Source organism: Juglans microcarpa x Juglans regia, chromosome 7D (genome assembly GCF_004785595.1).
Source record: "Juglans microcarpa x Juglans regia isolate MS1-56 chromosome 7D, Jm3101_v1.0, whole genome shotgun sequence".
Taxonomy (NCBI): Eukaryota; Viridiplantae; Streptophyta; class Magnoliopsida; order Fagales; family Juglandaceae; genus Juglans; species Juglans microcarpa x Juglans regia.
In genome coordinates this window covers 2,781,594-2,799,169 of record NC_054606.1, presented here as the reverse complement: position 1 = coordinate 2,799,169, position 17,576 = coordinate 2,781,594, and the positions used below count along the sequence as shown (strand labels likewise).

The following is a 17,576-nucleotide window of genomic DNA, read 5'->3' as shown; positions in this document are numbered from 1 at the left end:
TAAAACAAGACAATTAGACTGGCACCAAGTGTTTGTGGTTTGAAAAATCGTAGTTTGGACCAGCAGAATCCCATTAATATGTGTATATATATATATATATATATATATATATATATATATACACACATATATATATTATCACAATTCTATATGACTGGAAAATGATTTATAGCACTAAAGTTTATGAGTCTGCATTTTCCAACACTCATAATGGTCGTTGGCACTTGCTGCTCGGTGCCTTTGACTTGTAAGTTACACCAATTAAGGAGAAAACAGGAGAGAGAGAAAAAAAAGAGAAATTGGAAAAAGCTTGAAATTTTCCGTGTGATTTTCTTAACAACTATTAATTTAGTTTTCTCTTTAAATGGATATTTTTCACTTTTTACTATTTTTTTTCCATTTTTAAGCGAAATTAGGATAAGATCAGATGAGATATTTTGATCATTTGATGATTTGTCAGGATATAGTAAAATGATGACTAAAATACTTATAATTTGAATTGGCAGTAGTAAGCAATGGGCACAATCTGATTAATTGGTACTACTTAACCATATACCGATCGGCCGATCGATCGAGGAAGCTATATTCTTAAATGGGCAATTTGGGTAGTCATGCAAAGCCACTAATTAACCAAGAAGATCAAGTTAATTATATATATATATATATATATATATATATATATATTCAGATAATTAATTAAGGGCAAGTTGGCAGCCTAACTTGAAAAGAGAGAAGTTGCTAGCTATATATTGAAATTAGTTTAATTCTGATCAACACGCCAATATATATATATATATATATATATATATATATATATATAGTATTTAACTCTAAATAAATTCATCGATCATTTATGTCACACCAATATTCATGCATCGAGCCATTACTATACGATAGTAGGCAAGAATCCCAACGTTGCCCCTCTTCACGGAAATAGAAGATTTTTGGAGTGGCTGGCCGTTGAAGGTGGCTAGCTAGCTAGGTTTTGATCTTTGAGTTTTTGTAAAGAATAATTATCATGCACTTATGAGATTTGAAGATCCGATAGAATTTAGAATATTGATGATGATCACAACTTTGCGATTGCTCATATCATGAATAGTGTAGGCCAAAAACTTTTTGTAGATCAGATCCAAGATCATTGCTGATGACATGCATGCATGGCAGTATTGCTTGTTAAAGATCTGATCTTTAGCCACTTTAATTTCCTTAATTTCTTTTGTTTTCCAATTTCTGATCTATTTATGTTCTATCGGAAAAAAAAAAAAAAAAAAAAAAAAAAAAAAAAAACAATCGTGGACGAAACTTCATGTAAAACTTCATTTAAATAATGCTTGAAAATTGGCATATATATATATATAGTTTTCTTATAAACCCAAGGAAAATATTGACAAAATTAGCAGCAAAATATATATTCTCAATTTCTCAGTCAACGAAATTTGATCTTCTTGGCATCAATTTGGAAAAGGAAGTCAAATCTATATCCAATAAATTTCAAGGGGCACGAAACTATCTGATAATTCAGGCGGATGTAATATTAAACAATAAGAAAAAGGCGAGCCCGGCTTGAGGGAAAGGACGAGTCAAAATATTACGGTAAAATCGCACTAGCAAGCATGCTTTCATGATCTCCCTCTTATAAAATTCCATTCTAAATTACTGTATATATTACGTGTGGAAAACACATACAATTGATTAATGGTACGTCTTGTTGCAGGCTTCATGACTACAATCATTTGGCAGTGAAATTCTTTTAAGGTCCCAAAGAGAGAGGAGAAAATAAAGTCTTTTCATATATATATATATAATTCTACTACTAGACCAAATTTAACATATGGTACATGAGATCAGAAAAAACTGCAGAACCTGTTTTGGCCAACTGTATTTAATTTGGACAATCAGTTCATATCATCTCTCTCTTTCTCTCTCTCCCCTCTATATATATATATATAACATGAGCAGCTAGATCATGCAGAATCCTGATCAATCTTGAAATATCCTTGGGACAGTTACTCTTCATGATCAATTATAAGTTGATCTAAGAGACAAATAATTTAGTCCACATAAGGGCAAATAATGGTCATAGAATAGGTTGAGATCGATCGTATTGATCACGCTTGACCGGGGGATTGCTTTTTCAATTTTCAAAGATGACCACAGCTCAGCTTGTACCATCCGCAAAGCAGACAAGCCAAGTATATGCTTTAGAAAAATGAAAAACACACATTACTTTTCACAATATATTACACAACTATATTTTAAAATAAATGATAGTTTAGTAAAATATTTTATAAAAGTAATATCACTTTACAAAAATACCCTTACTTTAAAACATACATGTGTTGTGAAATATGTTGCGAAATGTGTTGTGTGTATATCATTGTTCTATACTTCAACCCTGTCCTATTCCAAAACTCTCCCATGCCGGTGCCCTCCCTAGCTAGCTAGCTAATTTGTGAACCCAACTTTTTAGAAACAGTGTGCATGACTTGGATGATGTATCAGATTTGGAAGTAGTACTCTATATCTCTTAAAGAACTTAAAATTTTTGGAAAGGAACGAGAGTAGAGTAGTACTACTACTGGATCCGTGTTCAATCCATATCATATCTAATATATCCATGTATTTTGATTGAACACGGATCGATATTTCTCATACCATATTTAACATACTTAGGCTAGAATATTATAGGTAGGGAATTTCGGCCTGTTGAAGTTAATATATCACGTAATTAATAATATATTAATACTTTAAGATTATTGGTTGACACGCCCTACACATGGTGCTGCTTGTTCTTAATTGTGGTTCATTGACGTTTGATGGGACCATGGGTGAAATTGAAAGTGATTAAAAGAGAAGAAGCTAGGCTAGGGAATTGTTGAGCAAAAGCATCTTTCGTATGGGTTGGAGATCACATGTGAGACACAAACTAAACAGTACTACTTGGTAGTGTGAGGCTTTTGATGAGTGTGTATGACTTCGGGGAAGGGGCATGGAATCATGGTGTTTGTAGCGTGAACTAATGGCAACGCGCGCCTATATACTGCATAAAAAGAATACCATATGGGCAATAAAATATCTATCAAACAAGCTAGCTGCTGGTTCAAAAAGAAGGAAATGAAGCCGAAAAAATGTGACATGCAGCCAACGGGAAAAAAAAAAAAAGAAAAAGAAAAAAAAAGTTGGATATATAAGCTGTCTTCTATATAATATGCCAAACTTTGGTGGTGGGGGGGCCATTTTATGGTTAAGTCACAAGTTAAGCATTGAAACTGTACTGCGCTGTTTGCTTGGTTAGAAAATATTAAAGGAAAGGGAAAGAAATTTGAGGGGATCGAGGGGCTCTTTTGGAAACCAATGGAGCATCGACTTTTTAACGTACGTACGTACGTATTGTGTTCCTCTTAATTAATAATCCAAGTTGGGGCGTTAATAAATGGCTCTTATATAATTTCGCTCATTTTTTTTTTTGGTAGTTGTGGTGTGGTCACATGTTAGGTGATAGACATTTGCATATTGTAAGGTAGAAAAAAAGATTTGTACACTTTTAGAGTGTGCAAATATTTCGTACAATTTTTTTTATTTAAAAATGTGGGGCACACAAGAAATTGATCATATATATATATGAAAAATTCAATTTTTTACAGTGAGATCCACTTAATTTCTTAAAGAGATGGTGGAGGGCTTGCACATCCTAGATACGATTATATCTAATATTATTAAAAAATAGTATAATTTTGAGTGATAATTAGATGGTGATTATGTAACTAAAAATAAGTTTAAAATAAGATTTGTACGTATACGTAGTTGACACTCTCAGTAGGGTAAGATACATTATAAATCTATAACCACTATATTCACTTTTCGATCCCTTAATTAAATCAACCAAAATATATTAATGGATGCATGCTCTCTCTCTCTTTCCGTTAGGAAAATCAGATCGATATATGGCTTGAGACAGGTTTCCAATAACCTTGTGGTCCTCTATATATATATATATATATATATATATATATATATATATATTTCATATTTTGCTGCATAACTTTCGAAAATTGAACGTGGGATCTTGGACTCATATGATGATCAGCTGCATAAACCCTATCTAACAGTACTGCACAGACACTTTGCAAGGTAGTGCAAGGTTAAAAAAAACAAAAACAAAAGCTAGGTTATTAAAACAAAGCATGCAGATAAGGCTGTACGTAGTGGGTTCAGCTCTGTTATTTTTACTTGGTTATATATATATATATATATATATATATTTTTAAATAAATGTTTTAGCCACGACGAAATTTTATAAAATTAAACTCACAAATTAATATGACTTGATGTGATACGTTAAATTGTAAAACTACTTTTGAGAACACAATTGTTCTTTGATATTAATATTATACTACTTTATTATTATTCACAAACAGTTCACTATTATTAAAAAATTATTTTATTATTATTCATAGATGATTTGAGATACTGATCTAATTAAGCATCCAAACAGAGCCTATTATAAAATATATATCTTAATATCTCAGCAAATGGTTGTCAATGTGTTCAAATTAAGACTAACATGATCAATATCCAGTAATTAACATCAATTTATTCATATAAGTAGGCCAACATTTTTGCTTAATCTGTTTAATACCCCTTTAATTCCCCTTGAAGGTCTATATCATGATATATAGAATTAATTAATATGGACTGATCTTGCGCTATAGAATCAAGTGCGATTGATAGTCTCAATTCCTTATTATAATTTGTTCGCGATTGATCAACAATATATTTGCAAGACTGGCTAAAACTTCAAATAAAGATCATGAGCCGGCCGTCAACATTCAAGAAAAGAATGACCTTTATTAGTAAAATTCTGATGTTAAAGGCTCCCTCCCAGATACAGTATGTATAGTAAGGAGCCTGATGCAGGCCGGGTACTCATTAATTAATAAGAGACATTATTCCGTACAGCTTCAGACTATAACAATTTGCAACACTAACCTTCAGGCCATAGGCGTAGGTAGTTCCTCAAACAGACCAACAAACAGACATTGATCCAAGTTCAAAATCTCCCCTTGTAAAGTCAGGCCATTCGTGAGTTTCTTTCTAGAAAAAAAAAAAAAAAAAACCATGTTCTTAATTAAGACTTGGAATTGTGAAAACCAACAACCTAGACGATGTGAATCACTTTAATTTAGAGCTCAGAATAGAAGTAATTATTGCAATACATATAATATATAATAATATATAGAAATAGATATTCTATATGTAGCTTTCAAGGATGATAATGATGTTTTTGTAGTGGTACCAACAATGTTAATGTTAGAACACTGAAGATAAAAGGAGAGGAAAAAGATCACATTGTTGACTCGTTCTTTTTGGGGGAGGGCTTTTCAAGTCATAAGATGGGAAAAAATTTAAGGGTAGTTTTGTTGGTTTCTTGCTTTTTATTCAAACCCACATGAACACCCCCCCATATATATATGAAGGTGGCACTCACTCTCACAAAACCTTTAGCCCCCTTTACCTTCTACTTCCACACCCTTCTTTAATTTGTTCCTACCTTTTCTTTTCAAAAATTATGATATTTTTCTTCTTTTTTGTTTTGGTTTTACGAATGGAACAAGAACCGACCCACCGACTGATCGATAAGCCCCTCTCAAATACACAACCGCTAAGGCCAGCCAACCCAAGCTGTCCTCACACTGGCCCATTGCTATTATTCTACTGTTTTGTGATGTCTTTGGCTGATATGGTCAAGCATTTCAAGATAAGCATCCTCAAATGGTCAAGACTTGGAGATTAATCACTTAAAAAATGTATAATTATTAGTACCCTGATTTTGTTCTCTCTTCCCATTAAAAAAAAAAAAAAAAAAAAAAGGGCTCAGCTCCCTCTTGGAGATCATCTAGGGCATTACCACCACTTGCATAGTCTTCAAATTTACTAGCCTTGCTTGTTATTTTTCTGTTCTTAAAAGATGTGCTGCCAAAGGGAATATATATAGGCATTATGCAGGGGATATTAGTATGATAACTTTGACTTAACGCAGGATAAATGCAGGGTTGAAATGAAATGTATTAGACGAAAGGTCGAAGAATATATAAGCTGATCTCCAACTAGCTAACTTCATTGCGCAACAATTTCACATGTAAAAGATTCAATCTAATCCAGCAAGGTATATGCCCTTTACTTGCTGAAAATAAAATAAACAATTATAGGCTTCACTAGGTAGCATTGAAATTAGGTGCTATTGCCAATAGTTGCCTGGTCCTTGCTCTATTTTCTTTGACAAAACTAAATGGTTCTTTTTTCTTTTTTTTTTCCTTCCTAATATTGTTGTTATTTGACAATAGAAATGAGTGGTGATATGTGAACTATGAGGCAACATGTACTTGACTATGAGGACAGGAGCCTCTGCTTTCGAGAATATGAAGGAACCGAACAAATCAACAATTCCTATGGAAAAGAACAAGAAACTACCTAAAATACCTTGGATCAAGCACAAGACTGAAGGGAAATAAACAAGAAATACATATGTTCTATTGGGTCAAGCAATTAGATTCTTCTTGTAAATTGAGTATAGAAAAAAAAAAAAAAAAAAAAGTAACGGAGACGGAAATATTATAAGAAGAAGTCATAATGAGGGTGTTTTTCCCGTCCTCAGGATGAAGTCATGGGCAGAGTACCAAGTGGCAAAGGAATAAGCAACTCCCTTGAAAGAAGCAGGGCTAGCATGACAGCTAATTGTCATTTTGTCAGTCCACTGTGAACACGTTTGCCTTTTCTTATAAGGTAGTTAACTTTGCATTACAAAAATCAAAATTTTGAATGGGTTGCTTTATCGTTTAAATTAGCCTTTGAAATAGTTGGGGTAAAAAAAAAAAAAAAAAAAAGGAAAGAAGGAAAAGAACAGCTGGTCTTCTTGGTGCAGCCAAGACACCCCCCTTGTATGACAGGTAGCCTTGTGGCCTGGTGAACCTGATCAATTGGAGACAATTGTGAGTAGAAACTCTACGGTATAAGTTTCTCTCAATGTCATAGTTAGAAAACTTTTAGGTAGCCGAAAGTTCAAAAAAAAATGACATTTCAACTTATAATAGGATAACAGTACTGTCAAGTATCCGAACTCAAATTGTAGCCACGTTTTGATACAGAAACGGTTTCATCTCATCTCATTTATCATTACAAATTTTTTAAATTCTTATAAAAAATATAATAAACAATTCAATTTTTTTAAAATCTTAAAATAATAATAATAATAAATAATATTCTAACAATATTTTATTCAACTTTCAACTTTCATCTAAAATCATCTCATCTCATCTCATTATCTAGTTTACACAGTTCATTTCAAATTTGATTAAGTACTTACTATGCATGATTATCTCAAATTCATTAAAAATTGAATCAAATATTACAAAACGCGTACCTCAATCATAGTCTAAAATCAGACAATATATGGATTGCTATCTAATTAATGTTTGATCAAGAGATGGAAAAGAAGTAATGGATGAAGTGCCAACCTAAAACTTACAGTATTTTTTCCTTTTGGGGCAAGAAAGTTTTTTATTTTTCTTTTTGGGTTAGGAAAACTAAGAGTTTGCATTTAAAGCAAAATCTGTTGCTCTTTTTTAATTTTTCTGATGATTTTTTTTTTTTTTTTTTTTTTTTTTTGTGAAAATAAATTTGTTAAAGAAAGTCCAAAGCAGATTGCCAGAATGACACCACCTTTTATGTTAGCTCTACCTGGATAGCTTCTTTTTTTTTTTTTTTTTTTTTTTCCCTTCTTCTTCTTGGTTAGTAGCTCTATCTGGATACCAAAAGAGAGTAGAGAGCATCATGCCAGCCCTACTTCTTAAAAGGGATCTGGTTATTCTTTTCCCATTTGAGCACCCAAGTTTCTTTTTTGTTTTCTATGCATTTTGTAGTCAATCAGCACCCTTCTGTTTCAACTTCTGCTAAATCACAAAAATAACCGTCCCAAGTATTCACTCAAGGAATTAAATGTGCAAAAAGAATACCACTTATGTCATTTATTACAAATTTAATGAACGTGACTGAAGATTTCCATGTATTTTCAATCGGCCTGCCTCGCCGGATACCTTGGGTTCATCACGCTCAAACCAAACAAAATTACTCTGCTTTTTCACGCAATCACCTTTTCCAGATTTCCCAGATATGGATATGGAAAAATCTTAAAGAAAATCAGGTGCATCTTCAATGCTTTTTTTTTTTTTTTGCAAATCTTAGCCATTAATGTTCTTTTTAATCTTTCCATCTCTGCTGGTTATGCAGATCTATACGAGAAGCTTAAAACAGTCTCAGACCGAAAGAGAAGTAAAACATTATTACAGGGGGAAAAAAAAAAAAACAGAGAGAAGAAAAAAGAATTGGAACAGTGGGTAACAGGTGGAAGTTACTTTTCTATTATAAAAAGTACAGGTTGATCAACTTCTTTTGAAAATGACTTTGTAATATATTCAGCAAAAATGAATGGTTGAACAGTTCACTAGCTTGAACAACTTGGAAACTGCGACGGAACCTATTGACAAGAACGCTGATTTCTTCTTCTACAGATTTCTGTAACAACTCAAAAAGGAAAAAAAAGAACAAATTATAGCAGTACATATTTTTTAAAAAATGAAGGAAATTGTGAATAAGTATGCGGTTCCTCCATTAATGGATGCTCTAAGCCTCTAACTCAGTTGTTACAGAAAACAGAACATAATTCCGAGAAAAGAATTACAGTTGGAACGTGGAAGAATAATGTTCAGCGCACAAAGAAACATTAAATGTAACAACTTTGACATAGTACTAGATCAAAGGACACCAAAGACCAAGACTTTTTACCTCGGGATGAACTTTCTTGTGCAGCAAAATTCAATGCCGAAGTTCCTTCCCTAATGGGGGTTCACGAATTCTGCATCAGACACCGCCGAAAGCTCGATTTGGCTAATATCGTCATCGTCCATTGGAGCTGGAAGATTAAGATCTATCAACGCTTGACCAAGTTTGATTGAACTTCTAACAGAAGCTGGTGGCTGTGCCGAGCCAGTTACATGGGTTCTCTTATGCCCACCAAGAGCTTGTCCTGACGCAAACACTCTGAAACAAACAGGACATTCATGAATCTTTTTCTCCGGCATAGACGAAGAAGTACCCACATTCACTTGCTCCAATTCTGGCTCGTAAACCGGAGCAGGATTGACCTTGATCTTCTTATGGCTTGCTCTGTGTCCACCTAGAGCTTGGTAGGATCGAAAGGTTTTCTTGCATGTCTCGCACTTGTACTTTCCTCGTGTTCGAGTTTTGGACAGCTTGAGCTGATCCTCGGACTCCTCGGAGTCATCCAAGTATCTCTCTGCTTCGTCATCTGGGTCTTCTTCCTCGTCGTCTTGTTCTTGTTTCTTCCATTTATCCCTCGAAAGCATCATGAGGCAAAAAGCAACATCTTCCTCGGTCGTGGTGTCGGAGATCGAACTCACCGGTTCAGGCTCAGCCCATGACTCGGCCTTGTTGAAGTTGAGCTTTTTCATAGGCTCCACTTGTTCTTGAAGACGCTGCTGATCATGAAGGTGGAACTTTATCTCTAAATTCCGAGTCCGCTTGGATCGTCGCCGAGTCGGGTTCTTGGACGACTCGGTCTCGCTCTCCCTATCTTGAAGGACCACGGACCCAGCATCCACAGCAAGCGAAAATTCAGGATCTACCAACCGAATGCTTCTCTTTGGGTTCTCTCTCAGGCCATAGTAGAGACCCTTTTCATCATCGTCTCCTCCTCCTCCTCCTCCTTCTTCTTCTGAAGAAGATGACGGAGATGAAGCTGACTCGGTCTCGCTGAGCTGGTCGTGTGGTGGCTGTGGCGGTGGTAGTACTGGGGGTAATGGTGTTTCCTCTGTTTTTACAGGAATCGGAAGATTCAACATGTGAGACCTCATGTGACCTCCCAAAGCTCTGCCATTGGAGAAGCCCCTCGAGCATAGCTTACACTTGTGCTTCTCCATCACAAACCCAACAACAACAACAACAACAAAAATATAGAGAGAGAGAAAGAAATCAATCAAAGCCCAAAACCCCCCCCAAAAAAAAGAGGAAGCAGTGCGAAGAAGAGAGCAGAAACAGAGAGCTATCTGCCTATTTGTCTCTCTGAAAAGCATGTGAGCTCTCTGGCATTCTCTGTGAGAGAGAAGGAGGAGAAGAGAGTGGAAACTAAAAAAGGAGTAGGTGACAAGCATTCCTCCACCAAGTGATATATACAAAGATACCAACATTAATAATAATAATCCCATATAATAAAATAAAATCAAAATGGGATTTTGTTTTTGGATTAGGGACTTAATCTTAATTTCTCATAAAAACGCCTAAAAACAATTAATTTAATTAACGCGTATGCATGAGTAGAGAAAAAGGCGACATGTAACATGCGAGCCTTGCCCGTTTCTAGTATAATTTATTTCCCACCACCTTCTCTTTTTTTTTTTCACCTATTCTCGAATTCCCCAAATTATCCTTCCTCCAAAATCTTTGATATAAATGAGAATAAACAGAAAATTAGGAATGTTGGTGCTGTAAGAAGGCAACATTGGGTTTCCCATTTCGTATTTTTGGTAAACACATCATTATTCATTAATAGCAGTAAATGAGTAAGAGTTTTGTGAGAATTAATGAAGGGCATTCTGGGAAATAACGAGAAACTGCCGGAATAAGCACAAGTCAAAGGAAACTGCTGGGGTTTGTTGTAACGACGAAGCAGAATTGAGAACCCCCTCACCAAGACTGGGGTAACGACACCACTCGTTAACATCACCGGCTCGTGACTTGGTAAAAAAATTGACCAACGACGTCTACCCAATAACAACAGTCCACGTTACCCGCGTGCTACATGTGGCATCACCAGAGCCAATGGTTAATAAACAGTACCCTTTCGGTACGGTTGCTCAATTAAAAAATTAGTTTTTCTTTATTTACAGATTCTGTCACCTTTATGCCGGTGATATCAGGGCAAGATGTCAGTGCCGGTAGCTTTAGCATGCCGGCTAGTCCTTTTCTAAATCCTAAAAATAATATTTTTATAACTCGTTGATTACTTAATTAAATTTTTTTTTTTTTTTTTTTCCCTCCAATTTTGGATCTTTGGTTGAAAGGAGGGGGTGAAGGGAATGAAGAAGGGTGGAGGGGGGAAACTAACATCCCATTGAGAAAGGAGTTTTCCAAGGGGTAAATGCCGTTTAGTTAGGGGTTAGTAGACCCAGTCCCCAATCCTATTGTTCACCCCAGACCACAATTTGATCCTAACAAGCTTGGTCCATATATGCCTGCCATGTGGGATTAATTAATTAATTAATTACATATCAATCTTGTTCTGAGAGTTCCCCATGTCAACACCACCATTTTTTTCTAATGGGATCTTGATTCATTCTTTGGGCAATTATACTTTTTCCTTCTAACTCGCACAAGGCGATATTTTTCTAATTTTGTTATTATTTTTATCTCCATTTTGCTTCTTCTTCATCTTTTTTTTCCCCCTATTTTAATGATCTTTTAGATCTAGCTATCCAAGAGAAATACCAATAGAAGTTGCAGAACCTGAAACGTTATATATGTTTAAAACTAGTCAACAATTAAACGTCATCAATATTGATGTCATTAATTGTCACGTTTGATATGATAACATCTTAAAATATATCCGATTATAAATGCAAGTTTTTCGAATGAATGAATGGTGACAATTTTCTTTAAAATAAAAATATATATATATATATATATAAATATGTCATTAACATTAATACTAATTTATTGGGTTTAATTGGTAGGCTTAAGTTAAAAAAAAAAAAGAGTGTAAACAACTTATATGTAATTTCTAGATGATTTGTTTCCTTTAAAATCTGGCAGTCCTCTCCGTATTTGGTGTATTGTTGTGTACTTAATTGGTAAGCTGGGTACAAGGAATGATATCTAAATATAGGCGTACTGCTACGTCTTGTATCGTCCTTTCCTATATAGATAAGCAGCTTAATTTATGTACAACTAACCTAGCAAACGTTTTTAACTTGATCACCATGTACCATATTACTTTTTTTCTTTTATTTATTTATTTATTTATTGGAGGAGGAGGAGGAGGGGGGATGGGAATGGTGGGGGGTATCAGATTCTTAAATTATTTTCCATTATCGAAGCAGATCATCAAGTCAGCATGATTTTCCCACTTCCTTTTTCCCTCGACAGTAGTATTGAAAATGATAACACGATCCTATATATTGTGCTTACTTGGTAGGCTAAGTGCATACATACATACATGTACATGTGTGTATGTACATATAAAATAAATAAGCTATATATAGATAGCTAATTGTAATTTTTCTTTTATTTATTTATTGGTTTTTTAATTTCCAGCTAATTGGGTTTGTTCTTCCTTTCCTCCATTTCATGGACTCATCAGAGTGGTCCTTGCCACTATATATTCATATTTGCAGGTTCCATCATATATATATATATATATATATATATATATATATATATTGGTGTTGATAATTAGTTGCGTACTGTAGCTTGAGTTGTGTAAATGCTCTATCCATCTTTAATTTATTATTTTCGTTAATGTTGTTTAATCCTAGCTAGTCTTCCCTCGTCCGCAATCCATTCAATCCTTCATTCATCAATACCGTCTATAAAGGACGTGTTTCACACCTTATACTATTACTAATTTAAGCATCAGAGTCTATCTAGGATGATCACTACCGTTTCTCTATTGCTGCAAGTTATCCGTTCGGTTGATAGTGTGAAACACGTCCGACCTTAATTGATCCTGGATTCCTAATGAAAGCATATATGAAAGTGACTCCAAATTAGTTCCCTCCTAATTTCTTTTATTAATTGTATTTTGTACGTACGTTGTGCATGTTATCGTAATGATCAATTGTCTAGTTGATTATACTAGAGATGATAACTATGAGGAACAAGCTAGCTATAGCTAGGGATAAAAAAAGGTTAGAAAAATACGCATGCATGAGGATTATTAACATTGAAACCTTTGGTCCAGTTGCATGTCAAATTAATTAGTCACTGTTGATCTTCAAATTTTAGCCAGGAAGTTTAATTTGAAGAGTACTTTCTAGGAATATTTTTGCGCGCAAGTATATATATATATATATATATATATATATATATATATATGAATTATTTCCCACAGCATTGGGTAAGTAAGAAGATTGATTTGTTATTTGGCTTTTGTATGCAGGGGCTGGTTTTATTACACTTACAAATTAGACGTTTCGGATCTGTTGACGTTCGTATATACAGATAGATCACAAGCTGCATCATATTCTAATGTTCTAATTCTTACGTGAGAGAGAATATTAATTTGCAATTGATCCGAGTACTCCATTATGCACATGCATGCATGCTTGTGTTTCTTTTTTAGGACAAGATCAGCAGGCACTCATCATGTACATGATGATTTATCATGTCACTTCAACTAAGTTAATTTAATGTTTTTCGACCGCTATAGCTAGCGTTTGCAGAAACGGGATAAATATTAATACTTCGGAATCAACAAAGAACGACGTACCCTAGCTAGCTGTGCATTAGAGGGTTCCTGGTGGACATGATTAGTGAAAGAGTAGTAGAAATTAGAGGAGGCTGCAGCCGCGCGCTGCATGCATGGTTGCACCCATTTCAGCTTTGTGCATGAGATTCATGATTAATGAAGTATTATACAAAAGTTCCCCCAATTTTTTTGTTCTTTTTTCTTTTTTGTTAAATTTGGAGGCAAAATAACCTTACATGATTCGCCCCCGGCCTGCTGATGGATCGATCGATGTACGTGCCCGAGATTTGAACACTTTTAGAGATCAGTTTTACGAGCTAGCTAGATCAGTGCAAAATGTAAAAAAATTGAATGATCATCATCACGTATATGAAGGGCCTAATTGAAAGATCGTTAATTTATATGAAAGATTTTTTTTTCTTTTTTTTTTCTTTTTTTTTTTTTTTTTTTTACAACTAGTATTTATATGGAAGATTGTTGTTTTGGTTTTAGAATTTTGATAGCTTTGAAAATTGTTTGGACTTCAAATTAAGCCATTGCAAATTATTTGCAGTCCTATTTTTCTACATATATATATATATATATTTATATATGATCTAATTCTATTTAATTAGGTCTTGATATCGCTTGATACAGTTACAAAGTTTATTATTTTCTCAATTAATTAGTAATTAAAGTAAGATTCCTAGTTAAATTACATCAATGCCCTTTAATTTGTTGCATAGTTAAAATTCAGTACTCTCTTAATTTATTTATGGCTCAAGTATTACACTTGAGTTTTGCTATTCATCATCCACACACACCAACGTACACATCATACTTATTTTTATATATTTTTTATATTAATTTTAATCTTCTTAAATTAATTAAATTATTCTGCTAATTATCCATACATTGTAAGAGAAAAAATTATGTGTAGTGTGTGATGTGAAGATGATGAATAAAATTTTTCGTTACATGTACATGGTACTTACAAGTAGTACGTACCTGCAGCTTAATTATAACTTGGTTGAACTCAAAATTAAGCTGTAAGTTTTCTATCATTTAAGACCATGACATGATTGAATATAGTACTGTGTTGAGGTTTTGTTTTAGACGACACGCAAGCTGTGGGATATATATCTGAGAATGATTTATTTATTTATTTATTGAGACGTTATGTTTTGGATATTAATTTGTGATAAATTATGATCTTCAGTTTACGAAAGTTTATTAATTTATTTAATTAAATATGTATGGAATGGTTTTAGTAGCTTTAGAGATCGAAGAAGTTCAGCTTCTCCAACTCCTTGGCCGGATTGGAGGAATATATATTGACCTTTATATGATACCCGAAGAGGATACTTATAATATATCAACTTGCAGCTTACAATTAATTTTGTTGGCCGGGCAGGGCAAGTATTCTAGCTAATTTGCAAATTAATACAATCAGCGCCGGTATTTCAGGGAGTAGTGCAGCAAGCTGGAGAAATCCATGCCGGCTGGCTGTCCGTGCCCCATGACCTTTTTTCTTGAGCTCGATCTTTTTGTAAATCTTGTTTCAGGTTTGTCTGCACATTGCATCGTGCTGCATGCATGCGCGTTGAACCCAGTGAACTAAATTCCACAACATTATAAACATATATATTACTGTTAAGTGTTATAAAAGCTGGGATGATATTGCGGAAAATGGCTTGACCCATTTTGCGCATTAATGAACGTTGAGAGACCCGGCCATATATTCTTGTCTATGGAATAATATTCAACCAAAGTTAATTGGTCAACACAAAGACTGCCGAATCGATTAATTAGTCAAATGGGTTTGAGGGAAGAGCATGATTAAGTACACTATACTAGCTCGGAAGTTTTCGCTAGCTCTAATTTTCTCTGGTGATCAGGTCATGATTATAATTAATTAGGAATCTATTTTCTTTGTTGCTGACTTTAGTCTTGTCTCTTTTTTATTTCAAGGCTTTTAATTTGTAACGTTGCCTTTCTTTCTTTCTTTTTTCCTCGTGCATGGATTTCCTTTGAAATACATGAGCTAAAGTTTACCACTTATCCCGAGGCCACCCTAGCTATTAAAGTACTTAAAGTTTATGACATTAGATTTGCGTCATGCATATAGATGCAAAATTAGACCTCATCATGATGTGTTGCTCATTAATTACTTATATATATATAGTCAAGTTAAGTTTTATACAAATAATTTTAATATATTATTGAATTAAAATTTATGTTTTAAATATAAATAAAGTTTAGATCGAGTTTACTAAATTGAATTGGAACGGCATGTGGACTTATATTCTTGTTTGGGTTACACCCCTACAAACAACTTTCAACCTGATCTATCGCATATATTGTATCTTTACATTTGCAGGCAAGGAATTAAGATTATAAATTATATATATATATATTAAAGACAACCAGTAGTTATAACATGTAGATCAAATTGACCTTTGTGGCAAATTAACTAAAGTACCCTAGCTGTAATTTTAATTGCATCATTGACCACTCATTTCACGGTCTTAATTGTGCTATAGCTAGTTGGAGTACAGCCCAAGTCTGGGGATAGGGTTTTACCTATATATGTGTGAGGTGTGGATGCAATTTAATTTAATCCCAAACGAAAAAACATGCATAATATAAATTATTAACAAGAAGAAGCTAAGTTACAATATTGGATAGTGATAGGTTGGTTTATTATCATATTATTATTTATCTACTATCTAAATATATTACAAAATTTTTTTTATTATTTTGTTAAGTATTTTTTTAACATCCTTAATCATTAAGAAAAAATTAAAAAAATATATAAATTTACTAATACTCACTTCCTTAATTATCAAGTAAAAAAAATTTGAAAGAATCAAATACAAAAAAAAATAGTAAAATAATAATACTATCATTATTCTACAACATTTTATAGCTTTCTGATGTAACGGAGCTAGTATATGTAACACGTGTTTTCTACCTGAAGACAACAAGGCCACAATATTCCCTTTTTTTAAAATAAAAAAATAAAAAAAAGTTAATAATAATTATAATAATTTGGTCATTGTCGGAACCAAATCCATGCATCATTTTCAAGGCCCAATTATTGTTATTGGGATACGGGTTTGACCCATGTAGGCTGTAGCCCATCATCGCAGTAGTTTTAACCTTTCGGTACAATAAATTAAACCAAACGGCAGAACCCGTAGAATCATTACAATGAAACTTGAAAATGCACATTGCACTGCATGCGTAAAAGAATTAGATCAACAAATTAAAACCGTAGAATCATTCATCAATGAAACTTGAAAGGGCATGCATGTTATTTCCACGATTCCATCTGACCTTTGGAACGGTAGACTTATTAGATTAAAAAAAAAAAAACTGAGTAAATTAAAGATTAATTAATGAATTAGTAGAAGAAATTTATAGCATAAGTCATTGATCAAAACAACTCCGATTTCTTCAAAATAATAGTTTTTCTTTTTTGGGTATAAAACAGATTGCCGGGGTGCATGATTATTGGACTTTAATTAAACTATATATGTGTGTGTACATGTGTAGACCCACCTCATTACATGCTAGCTGTTAATTATGAGGTGATTCCCCAAAAAAAGAAGGCTAATTTTCCAATTAGGGCGCGTTAATTAAGTCATTTGTTCCCCAAAATCTGACTAATTAGCCAAATAATACTTATAATTAGTAGTTAATCAGTAAACTTAATCAAATGTTAATTTATCATATTTATGTGGAGATCATATATATAATTATGATAAAACTATTGGAAAATCACATAAAAATAATATTGAGTACCCCACGTTAATTATTATGCTCGAAAAGTAGTTCTTTACAACCATCATGCAGTTCGTTTGCTCATGTCTAGGCTAGTGCCAACACAGATGAGCTTTAGGCGCATGGCACTTTGTTGATCAGTCCACGGATTTACTAAATAGACACATCCATTTCCTTATATTTCATGTGTAGCACTTACTTTAGACTTGAAGTGGGCACAACTTGAATACTTGATATTCTTATAAAGCCATAAGTACTACTGCTAATAAAT

General features: G+C 33.6%; 1 protein-coding gene across 1 annotated transcript; it reads right to left on the bottom strand.

Annotated features, from left to right (window-relative positions):
* Positions 1-8,397: 8,397 nt before the first annotated feature.
* Positions 8,398-10,228, bottom strand: LOC121238562 (zinc finger protein ZAT9-like). Its single transcript, XM_041135481.1, has 2 exons — positions 8,845-10,228; positions 8,398-8,574 (listed from the first exon to the last, which is right to left on the bottom strand). The coding sequence occupies exon 1, from the start codon at positions 10,149-10,151 to the stop codon at positions 8,895-8,897; it is 1,257 nt and encodes a 418-aa protein (XP_040991415.1). The 5' UTR covers positions 10,152-10,228; the 3' UTR covers positions 8,398-8,574; positions 8,845-8,894.
* Positions 10,229-17,576: the final 7,348 nt, after the last annotated feature.

Coding starts and splice junctions, on each gene's coding strand:
- LOC121238562 (XM_041135481.1), bottom strand. CDS start 10,151: ATGCTTTTCAGAGAGACAAATAGGCAGATAGCTCTCTGTTTCTGCTCT.